Source organism: Cariama cristata, unplaced genomic scaffold, assembly GCF_000690535.1.
Source record: "Cariama cristata isolate BGI_N322 unplaced genomic scaffold, ASM69053v1 scaffold37232, whole genome shotgun sequence".
Taxonomy (NCBI): Eukaryota; Metazoa; Chordata; class Aves; order Cariamiformes; family Cariamidae; genus Cariama; species Cariama cristata.
Window position 1 is genome coordinate 7,372 of NW_009602729.1, and position 11,871 is coordinate 19,242.

The 11,871-nt window shown below is 37.2% G+C and overlaps 1 protein-coding gene across 1 annotated transcript; it reads right to left on the reverse strand.

The window, feature by feature from the left end:
• Positions 1–2,621: 2,621 nt before the first annotated feature.
• Positions 2,622–10,459, reverse strand: RANBP1 (RAN binding protein 1; the record flags this gene model as incomplete). Its single annotated transcript, XM_009694899.1, has 5 exons — positions 2,622–2,876; positions 3,875–3,940; positions 6,156–6,284; positions 8,289–8,446; positions 10,270–10,459. Coding segments are annotated over 5 exons (668 nt in total), but the record flags the coding sequence as incomplete, so codon positions are not given.
• Positions 10,460–11,871: the final 1,412 nt, after the last annotated feature.

Here is an 11,871-nt window from a genome sequence, read left to right on the forward strand (position 1 = left end):
AATTAAAGATTCAGTGAATTTCTGTACTGTCTCTGAACAATGAGCTAGAAAAGTTTCTGCATGATCCATTTACTATGACACAATACCTTCCAACAGGTTCAGACATTTAAATCACACTGAAGTTACTGCCATTTCAGAAACAAGACAACTGACGTATTTTTTAATTGCCCGCAAGTTCAGGAGGGAACTTTGGCACTACAAGCCTACCTTTTTGTCAGAGGACTACCACAGTTTTTGAGTCAAGTTATTATTTAAGACTCTCTATTGTCTGACAAGACAGGTCAGGTTCTATCATCTCAATAACCCTGTTAACAGCAAAGACGGTGGTGGCCTGGGCAGGGGGGACAAGATGACACTGCATCAGCTAGAACTCTACAATGCTCAGTATACAGTAAGCTACAAAAACATCTCAAGGACATCTCTTGGTAGTCTACATAGGAAAGTTTATCATTAGAATGATTTACACAAAAAAAGGCTTATTTCACTGAGATCAGTTTTTAAAATACTTACTGGTTTGTAATCTGTAGAACAGCACACCTATGGCTTCTAAAGTGACCAGAACATTGACTAACCATCCTTTAGGTTAGAAGACATTCTTCAGCCAAATGCTATCCAGAGAAATTATTCTACTCAGTGCTCCCTCGTAACTTGGCTCTTTGAGATCGCAGACTTGCATTAAGGATGGTTGTAATCCATGAACTTTAAACATGGATCAGTTAACCTCAACAGGAATGGAAATGTCTTGAAATCATTTAAGCATGCGTAAGAGGAGAAGAAGAAAGAGTAATAACATTAAGCAGGAGTCATCAATATCTAAGATGAAGACAAATTTAAGTCATTTAAGTATTTCCTCTCCTGTTCTGTACAATGTTTGACAGTGAAATCAAACTCACCCATTTTGCTGCCTTCATCACTTTGCCCCTGCAGGCTAAAAATGCATTCCCAGTAAGAGTTCTTTAAATAAAAAGCAAATCCTTTAAATGAAAATTTAAATTTATTATGAAATTTTTAAATGTCATTTCTATCAATTTAGACACACTGTTTGACATTATCAGATCAGAGAATTTACAGTGACTCACAGATAAAGATTTGGCTTTTACATTCAAATGTTAAGTACTTCAGAATAGTTTTCTCTTGTTATTTCCAAACCAGAAACACTAAAAAGCATTTTATTTTGCCTTTCAACCATCTTTGTTAATTAACACACTTTTGATATCTGCTGTACTTGAAGGGGAATGTGCACAAGACCAAAGTAATTCCTTCGGTCTTGAAGCGACTACCTTAATTACAGTTCCAGATTTAAGACTAGTCCATTTTAGCATCAAAAGGCAGTGCTAAGTAGAAAGACAAGATTTTTTTAAAAAATATTTTGTCCTCAGGTAGACTGCAGAGCCTGACCTACTTGGAAAGCCTCTTTACAAAGATAAAAAGGTCTTGCTAGCCAATGTTAACATCATACAGCCTTAAAGTTCAGCAAGTTTTGCCCAGTTTTCGTAATTATTTTGGAAACAATATTACAGAATTCCATTGCTATCCTAACACTATCCTTGTATTAGTGGTTAACAACGAAATTCAGTTCATCTATCAGACTCAAAAAATGTGTTGATTTTATTGCTTACTATAGCTTATTTTCCCACTCTCTAGCACTAACTTGAAACCATAGACAGAAAACATCTGCAGGGAAGAGATTTGATCAATTTGCCCATTCTGGCAAGGAAAGTGCCCCTCAATCGTGTGCCACGTAATTAGCTGTTCCAAAGTGAATGTCTGACCGCCACTCTCCAAGAAGGACAGCCTCCCACTGCGCATCTTAAAAGTTCAGACCCCCTCCAGTTCGTAAAAACAATGCAAGCTCCAAAGCCCTGAAAAAAGCTTATAGAGTACAACTTTTATGATATGCTGACACAAGGAATCTTATAGTAAGGTACTCAAACAGTTAAGATTCCTTTGTATACACCTTAGTATAACAGGTTGCTGCTGCCTTCAGTCAGCAAGTAGCACATCATGTAAGATCCAGGACCACAGCAACAACTTTGTGCTAGAGTCAAGCATTTGTAATATTAAGAAATTTGGGGTGGGGGGAGCAGAGATTTTGTTTCGTAAGAGGAAAATACTTCAAGTCTCACGTAATACATTTTCTCCTCCACCTTTACTTTCACTGTCTGATTGAATGTCGTTAATAGTGTGCCAGGAATACTCTATCGCCTGATTCCAGAAGTCTGCTGCATTTCAGGAATCATGGGCACATTCCCTGCTCAGGAACACACAGCAGAAAGTGTGAAACGTCTGTTATATTACAATTTTAGAAGCCATATAAGAAACACATATGTAATCTTAAACTTCCCTGTTGGTAAAGTCTGTTAATCTAGTTAATCCACAGGTATGATGATATGTATCTCAACACCCAATGAAACAAGTGTATTCATAAGCCTTTAAAGTATATAGAAAACTCAGTTCTGTCCTCTGATGCTGTTTTCAAGTTTGTTTTATTCACTCTTTTGGATGACTATAAATAAGTGTTTCCACTATGGAAAAGAAAGTTAGCACAGTACATTTTCATGACTGGGGAATGGATTTTCTGAAGACATCTTCAAAAGGGCAAAAGCTTAGAAAAAACAACCTGAATGTTGAATTCAGTTCCTTATAAAGTCCCTTGTAAAAATTAAAAAAAAAAAAAAAACAAACACACAAAAAAAAAAGAAAAAGAAAGAAAGAAAAAAGTAAAGGAAAAACTGCAAGGCCCAGGATGATTTATTGCTTTTCTTCATTTTTTTCCTTGGTCTCTTTCTTCTCAGATTCTTTGCTCTCTTCCTTTACGGAAAGCTCTTCTAGTTTTTCAGCAACTTTATCAGCGCTATCATTTTTGTCTGTGCCTGCTAAGAGATTGATTAGGAGAAAAGTTACATACAGGCAGTAATGGATTTTCCTGTTACAGGAAAAGAATAGAGAAGTGGAGAGTGAGGGGGGGTAGGAAGAAACAGCTGGTATTTAGAATAAGAACAAAAGTAAAGAAATTCTCCACTGAGCACTGGAGTGATTCAGTCTGTTTCTTTTCCTTTGGTAATTACGTCAGATGTCAGAATGCAATAAATACCACTTGCATATTTTAATCACTAAATGAAGGCCTAATCTTAGTGACTGAGAAACATGTAACACTTGGTCAGCTTTGCTGCTACCAGTAACAGATTCCATATGGTGTCCAGTCAAGTAAATGTCTCAAGTCCTTAGCTTCTTGCCCATCTTAAGCAAAAAAAAAAAAAATCAAAAGGCAAGTTCCCCTCTTTCAAACTGGGGAATAGGAAGTTCTTAAGATTGAAAAATTCTGATCTAAATATCTTGAAGAGTGTTGACTGCAGATCACTAGTAATCTGTACTCTAGAAAGATGGAATTGTTTATTTTACATGGCGATATATCTTGTCACATAAGCAATTCTACAAGGCGGTGCATTAATCTACTAAATACAGACTGATCTGTGAAGAAGTGCTACCACTTCATACACGTTAACTATAAAAATTAAGTATTCTACTTGCATGATTATGTATTTGTGGAATTTGGGAAGGGGAACTGGAAGGAGGAAATAGTGTGGTTGCGGTGTTCACAGTTCATTTGCGTACTATAAACCAGAAATGTTTCCTTAGTAGGCTTTCCAAAAAAGCAATGTCCCAACAGCACTTGTAACAGCCTTCTACAAGAAAGAAGGCAATTGTCACTCCTGTGAACTATTACTCTTGCAGACAGAAAAAGCACCTGAACTGAAGACTGCAGTTCAGTACAGAGTGAGTCTGCTAAAACACAATCATACTCCAGGGGGCTATAACCACTCAAACAGCTAGAAAAAGTGGCATGGAACTACACTTAGACTTTTAACCTTACCTTTCTTTGCTCTCTTGTCTACTTCATTCCTGCATTCTTCAAATTTTGCCTTGAATTTCTGTGCATCTGTTTCAGTAAAGGTAGAACATTTTTTCATTAGTTTTACCTCCTTGCAATATTGAATACTTCCAATCTTAAGGAAAGATACCTGAGAAGTTTTGTGTAAACAAAACTCGTAGGCATTTATGAAATAATCCAGCGTAAAATCATACAAGATGCTATGCAAAATTCTTGAATCATATCTTTGTGCAAAAGCAGTTTATCATCTTTAGCAAGTCTATTATAGCAGTTTATTTGGCAAAATATTTAAAACGTAATGCCAGAAGGAGCTGTTTTGTAGTTATTGCAACTCCCAGCTGTCCCTAGCCTACAGGAATAGAATATGATGTCAGAGACTGCTAATATGACTATCTGTGTGCAAGACTGAAGAGTAGCTTTGAACTACTATCCTTGTCAGCTACATTATAACCTAAAAGACCGCCACATCCTTACCATAACTTAGGGTTCTTAGCATCAAGAATGGAAGATAAAGCCTGTTTCATTAGTACAGCACTAAGATTCATTACCCAAAGGCCTGGACTCAAGCTATTCCTGATTACAATAGCTAAGGGGACATAAACTTCACTATCTTTTGGTCTAAGCCACCACTTGATTTAACCATCATTCCAAGCAGTTGATCAAGTTACAATAATGTTTCTACACAAGTAATACAAGCAACCAGACACAAAAGCGGATCAGGCAAGGTACTTTCTAACACCAGAACTATAAAGAAGGTAATTTGGTATGCCAACTTGGTCTGACTGACCACATGAGGTCACTGTTGCCCCAAAGGAATTCAGAAACCACTATGAAACTAGTCCAGGAAGTATTTGTATTGATTCCTTTTCAAGCATCTCAAAAACGAAAGATACTTGAAGGGCATACTGACAGGTCTGTTCACCTGTCATCTGCTTAGTCAGTACTGCAAAGCGTAAAAAGGCAAAGAGGACTACTCCCTCAAGGCAAAACACTCAATAAGCTGAACAACCTCTACCAGAAAGAGGGAAAGACTTTTCAAAGATGAGCAAATAGTTACCAAAACCCTTTAATTTCCTATTTGATTAAGAAAGAAGCAAGCACTAAGCAGATGGACCAGAAAGATTATTTTGGCTAAACAATATGATGTTGGAGACTTGAGGAAAAGAAAGCAAGCAACATACAAAGTTCTTCCCAGAGACAGGCAAATCCATCTAGTTTTAAAATATACAGCCACTTTATTAGCCATCTAGCATGTTGGGAGAAGAGGGGGCTAACACACTAAACTTGAGTGGCAAATGGTAAAGCAGGAAACGCCACAACGTTCTTCCTCTTTCATTTTCCTTCTTTTTTCAAGGAAAAACAACCCACTTCTTTGATTCAGTCCTAAGGAGTTGGGAAAGCTACACTGTCATTCAGCCCTACTAGCTGATCCACATGCAATTACAGACCTACTTTCTGTTCTGCTAATCAATGTAGTCGCTCCAGAAAAACCTGCCAACTAGTATCGCAGTTGAGATTGACTAGCACTTTTCACCATGTGTTCCATTTATTCAAAACAAAGAAGATACTACACACTTCCCTTTAAAAAAAAAGAATCTTACGTTCTGCTAGTGCAGATGGACCAGAAACTGCAGGTATTTCCTTGCTTCTAATGCAGAAATGTAATCTCAACTACAGCTGAGCACCTGAGATAAATGAAAGCAAGCTGCATGTATTAATCTCTACCCCATACTATTACTGCTTTTAGTTTTATTCTAATTGGTGTTAGACTTGCATGAATGGCTTCAGTCAAAAGAAGTGCCTAAGGCAGAATGCTCTATAAATATTGCTGGACACCTAATTATTACTCTGTTGTCAACACATATGGGCAAGTGATTAACTGACTTCTCTCAGTGAAAGCAATAATTAGCTAATACTACTGTGCAGTGGCAAGATATAGCATATCTTGCACCAGGGGAGGTTCAGGCTCAACATTAGAAAGAACTTCTTCACTGTTAGAGTTGTTAAGCATTGGAACGGGCTCCCCAGGGAGGTGGTGGAGTCACCATCCCTGGAGGTATTCAAAAAACATTTAGATGTGGCGCTTCAAGACACGGTTAAGCGGGCATGGTGGCATCAGGTATATGGTTGGACTTGATGATCTTTGAGGTCTTTTCCAACCATAATGATTCTATATCTACAACAGTGGTTTACAGCAGCACTTAGACATGTGGTGTAACATAACAGTATACAATAAAAATAAGTTCAGTGCCAGTCCACTCACTCTCTGCATTTAAAAATCGGATTGCCAGAAGTTCAGGCTTGGGGCTTTCATCTGCAAAGTCAGCATGTGTGTTCCAGACCCATGCCCTGTCGCTCCCAGCATTAGGCTTCAGCTCCATTAAGGGTGTGACTGAAAAGAAAGCATTAAAAGATGTACACAGCACAACAGTAAATGTTTCCCACACCAGCCTCCATAAATCTTACTGACAACCGACTGCAATGGTTATGTAAAGCACTTTAAACAGAATTACTTTTGGATAAATAGGAGACAATGGTGCCCACATATATTTTTCCTTACATCAAATAAAATGATGCAAGACCACTACTGTATAAAAGAATGCTAAATTCCCTATTGTTAAGAAACTCAGAGTTTGATTAAATTCTTGTTTAAAACAGATGACTCTGATACTAAGAGAGATGCAGCCACTAAGCACAACTCTGAAGAACAGTCAAATGGTTTAGGAGGAAAAGGCATCCAGACAATCAGCATTCATTCTTCTTTTGCACACTGAAAATACTACTTACTACAAAAATTATTTAAATAAAGCATTATTCCTACAATTAGTCATCAAATCAAGTTCATTTCTCTCCCATCAGTTTAAAGTTCTACTACAATGTATTATAAAATTCTGCAGTGCTGCAAGAGGTGCACAGTGTATTTTCAATCCATTTGTTCCTTCTCAGTAAATGGAGCCCTTTCCCTCCAAGACACTAATTACTTCACCTGACTGATTGGAGAAGTTGGAATGTTACTTCTCACACTACTGCCAAGACTTTTTAGATTACACACATGCAAAGTTTAAGCAGGGCTTTTTTTTCCTCCCTGAACCCTGGGTCCTCTGTTTAGTTCAGGAGAAATCTGACGAGTCTACTCACTTCCCTGCATTTTTTAAATTTAGAAATCAAATTACATTTTGGTTCATTTAATGTTTTGCAAAAATGAAGAGTCCTTTTGTCTGCCTGTGAGTCAGCATAAACTCAGTAAAGAAATCTATACTGAAAGCAGTTTTTCCAGGAAAAAAAAACCTTGACATGAACCCTATAAATTTATCAATTCTGTTTTGCATATGTGCAACATTTATTTTCCTAAACAAAAGGTTTATTCTTATGGATTGGCGACTATGCTGCTTTCATTATTTGCCACTTCATTTACTAAACGGGAACACCTGTGTCCTGTGAATAGTCTGACTTCCTGAAGAGATCTACCCAAAGAAAACAAGCATTACTGCTTCTGACTTCAGATTCATATTAAGCTGCTTGAAAGGAGTTATTTTAAGTTCTCTAAACTAGTTTAACTCCACAGAATACTATATACTCTTCATATAAAAACCTGAGTATTACCGAAGCAAGCAAGTAACAAAGCACAACCAAGTTAGTCTACTTGTTGCTAGTCATATTAACTTAAGTCTGTCTTGCCCTCTCATGTTTGTTTTTATTCAAAGAGGATCAAAGGAACAAACGTGTCCTGCTCCATCAGCTCTCAATACACATTCTCTTTGAATGAGTTAGCTGAATATACCATGTTCATTTCAGTTTCTTTCACAAGCAGAGAAAGGCAGCCACAGATTAGCACTTCAGTATCTGTTTTCTGATGGTTAAGCAATTGCTTCTACCAATTCAAACATTTAGCTCAGTGTAGTAGATTACATGATCGCTTATTTCTCATTCTTTTTATGAAAACAAGCCAGCATACATTAATTTCTTATCTGTAAACAGTACTGAGGCCTACATTTTCTACACTTTATTAATCATTAAAACACCACACACACATTGGGAGCAGTCACATAATGTCTGTCTACCCCAGCTAAATTTTGAAGTGTCTTTAGCACACTATCAGAGTCTGAAGAAAAATAAAACCAACTAAGACTCAGCCTTGCAGGCCGATGCTAAAACCAACTACAGCTTCCTTCCATTCATAAAAATAAGCACTCATTGTTTTTGAATGCTTGTAGCCTTGTGGGCAGAGCAAGAGACAACTATATATACAGTCTAATATAAATTCGCACCTGTTTAAAGACATACAGCAATTCTCTAGCTGCTACTGAAAAGTCACTGAGCTCTTAATCTACAGTGGACAACCCTCCAAGCTTATTTTTTAAAACAAATGTAAGAAGTATAGCAATGTATAACATACTATAATGGTTTGCACAGATTTTTAGGGTTTTATCCCTCCTCATGAGGAGGCGAATTGTTCCCTTCTCCTTGTGTTTCAGGAGTTTTACATCACCAGTTCCTCGTTCTTTCCATTCTGGAAGGTCATTCTCAGATGCAAATCGGAATAGCTTTGCTCGCCTTGAAGAAGAGAGAATTTAAGAAATTAGCCTGGACGTAGAAACGTTTACCCTGAAAACAGCATACTCGACTGAACAGTATAGTCGTTTTTTTAATAGCCACACACAAAAAAGAAAACAATTCCTTTTGTAAGGTTCCTCGCTCTACTTCAACATACAAATTTAGAAATTGGTATGATAAATTCAAATTTAATAACAAACTATTAGGAATTATGTAATAGCTATACTAAAATTCAACAGGTTCCGGACACACTTTTGGGGCATGATGAACATATTTCGTACAGGCAACCTTTTAAATTAAGATAGCTAATTAACAGGTTTTGCTATAGTTAGAGCTCTTGTACATATTATGAATACAACTGCTCCATCTAACCAGCAGTGTTTATTAATTCAAGAAATCGAGCAGCTTGAGGCTAAGTAAAGACTCTTGTATAATTCCAAGAGGAATGTTTGATCAACTGTTAACAAAATGCCGCACCCTCTAGAGTCACTCATTTCCTTTTAACTCCCAAAACCTAGTTGTTGCTGTTCTTAAATCAGGAATAAAAGAAGCTCAGTGCTGCACTGCTGTGCAACATACCTGCTTCAGAACATGACTGTTTAATCTTCCAAGATGCCAGCGTGCCCAAAGGAGAAACAGGAGTAGTTTGCGACATTAGTAAAAAATTGACCCAAGAGACAGTCTGAGCTCTGCTAGTGGGGAGTTTAAGACATTGCTATAGGAAAGGAAGCACCTGCTCACACTACAGAATATATATAAAAAGATACTAGTCTATAAAAGAGCAAGGGATAGGGACTTGTAATAAGCCTGGTCCTTCAAGAGGAGGTGTCAGATGTTGGAGCAAGCCACTCTAACGGATACTCTGATACAGCTGAACTACTGATAAAAAGATTTCCTCTTTCCATCTGATATTGCACATCACACATGCAGAGAGGCCTAATGGTCAGAGATCTCACCATGCTACTTGTCAAAAAATGATCAATGCTTTATTTTTTACCAGAATCTGTATAAGTAGAACTCAACTCTCTCTTCCAGATCAACAATACCCTTCTGTGATTAACTACAAGCAGTATTTTTTAAACTTATTTCAAAAAACACATCATGGATCAAATTCAAAACACTTCTTAAGCCTTTAGCCTACATGGTTCTTCAGGCAGATCATACATCTTAAGCAAGCTATCCTGATTTGACAATAGCCAAATCTAAGAATAAAACTATGTTTAAGACAACAGAAAGGTACTGCCACAAATGCCCCAATACTGTACTGCATCTCTTGCTTTTATTGTTTCAGTATATCATACGTGACCCTTTACAACTGGGGATGCATGGCAGCAACACTGTGTGTGTCTGACACCCAAAACCCCCCCAATGTGACACTGTGATCACAGAATTTCAAACCTTTAATTGTTATCCAAGTTAATGTTTTCTTTTTAGGTGAAAGAATACTAAAGCAATACTAAACAATACCAGATTTGTAATATCAGCTCCCTTCTATTGTTCCAGACTTCGGAGTTTCTTGGGTTATTATCATCAATCACCCCCCAACTCAATCTCTGCCTGCCATCACAGTAATAAATTAAATCTAATAAACATTTAGATAATAATTGTTATCCAAGTTAATGTTTTCTTTTTAGGTGAAAGAATACTAAAGCAATACTAAACAATACCAGATTTGTAATATCAGCTCCCTTCTATTGTTCCAGACTTCGGAGTTTCTTGGGTTATTATCATCAATCACCCCCCAACTCAATCTCTGCCTGCCATCACAGTAATAAATTAAATCTAATAAACATTTAGATAATGTACAGAAATATTCTACTTACATCTTAAAGAGTTCTTCCTCATCCTCTTCCAGAGTTTTTATTTCTTGCTCAGGAAGGGAAACTATGGGCTCAAACTGAGGATCATGGTTAGAATCATCTGCATTTTCAGTAGAAGTATCATGCTCCTCGTGTGTTTCCTGGACAGAAAGGGAAAAAAAAAAAAAAGAATAACCACAAAACTTGCTACGTACTTAAAATCTGAAGTACTTATACCTATGTTTAAAATGAAAGCATTTATGACCATTCAGCAATTAGATCTTAGTAACCGAAACACTCTGTAACAATAAAGAAAATTATAGTTGAAGACAAATGGCTTTAAAGTCAACATACAGTTATACTAACAACAAAAAAAAAAAAGGTGCTCTTGCAGTTCTAGGTGTTTTAGTCCAACCACTCTTACCAACTGTGCAGAGGCTTGGCCTTGGGGCAATAGCTCTTAGTTATGGAAAAATAATTTAACTATTTTTCCTATATAATATGGTTTATGCTACTAAAGCACTACTAATTCTTAATGGCTAATAACCTACCGTTAATGGGAAAAAAGAAAAAACCACAGCACCAAAGCAACCACCTAACCCAGCTTAAGGGACACATTACATCCAGAAGTTTATTATTCTAGTCTCATGCATTAGAATCACCCACCATCAAAGATACTTTTGAAGCACAGTTGCAACACTCATGAAATAATTTTAAGTTTTTTTTGTTTTAAGACTCTTTGGGGAACATTAGGTCATGGGTAAATGGCCAAAATACTACTTCCTATTTAGTTATTTATGAATCTGTCATAGCATTCATTAAGCTTAAGAATAGTAAGTAAAATACTTCATACACACGCATTGCTAAGAAGCATTCAGTAAAGAAGCCTAGAAGGGAGATTCATCTGCAAGTGTAATGAGGCCACAAACAACTATCTCAGGTCAAGGGAACTGATTTGTGGGTTTTTGTTATTGTTTGAATAACAGAAAGGAAAAACAGTCTCTAAATGGAAGACACTTAAATCTTATTTTCACTTTACAGATGAAAGAGTCCACTCTTACAGGCTCTATTTAGAATATCCTTTAGAGAGTAGGTACACATCACACATGCATAAAGGAACTGAAATGAAGCAGTCCATTTTTACTAAACAGTAAAAAAAAAAAAGGGGGGGCAAGGAGGCATTAGGTAAGAAACACTGCAAGACAAATTCTTGTTATGTCAACAACATCACACCAGCTATCATTAGTTTTGTGTCCCCAGTGTTCCAGTATGTAAGAAAAAAAGCAAGAAAGACATTAAATCACATCTGTTCTCAGAAACAGGAAAAGAAACATTGGTCAAACTTTTATACATTGTCTTCTCCAGAAGTAGCACATCCCATATCGTAATTCATCATCCGTTCTGCGCCTGACCAATTAATTACAGAAAGCATGAGAAATGAATGATTCACAATGGCCACATGTGAGAGAAAGTAGATCCCGTTATCACGATAAGATCCCGCCCTGCCGCGATATAAAGCACGTGGGGCTACACTCCTCTTGCCGTACCGCGGCACGAAGGGTTCAGTCAGCCGGGCTGGGGGGAGGGGCGGAAAAGAGGGAGGAGAAGAAAGGAGGGAAACGGGGA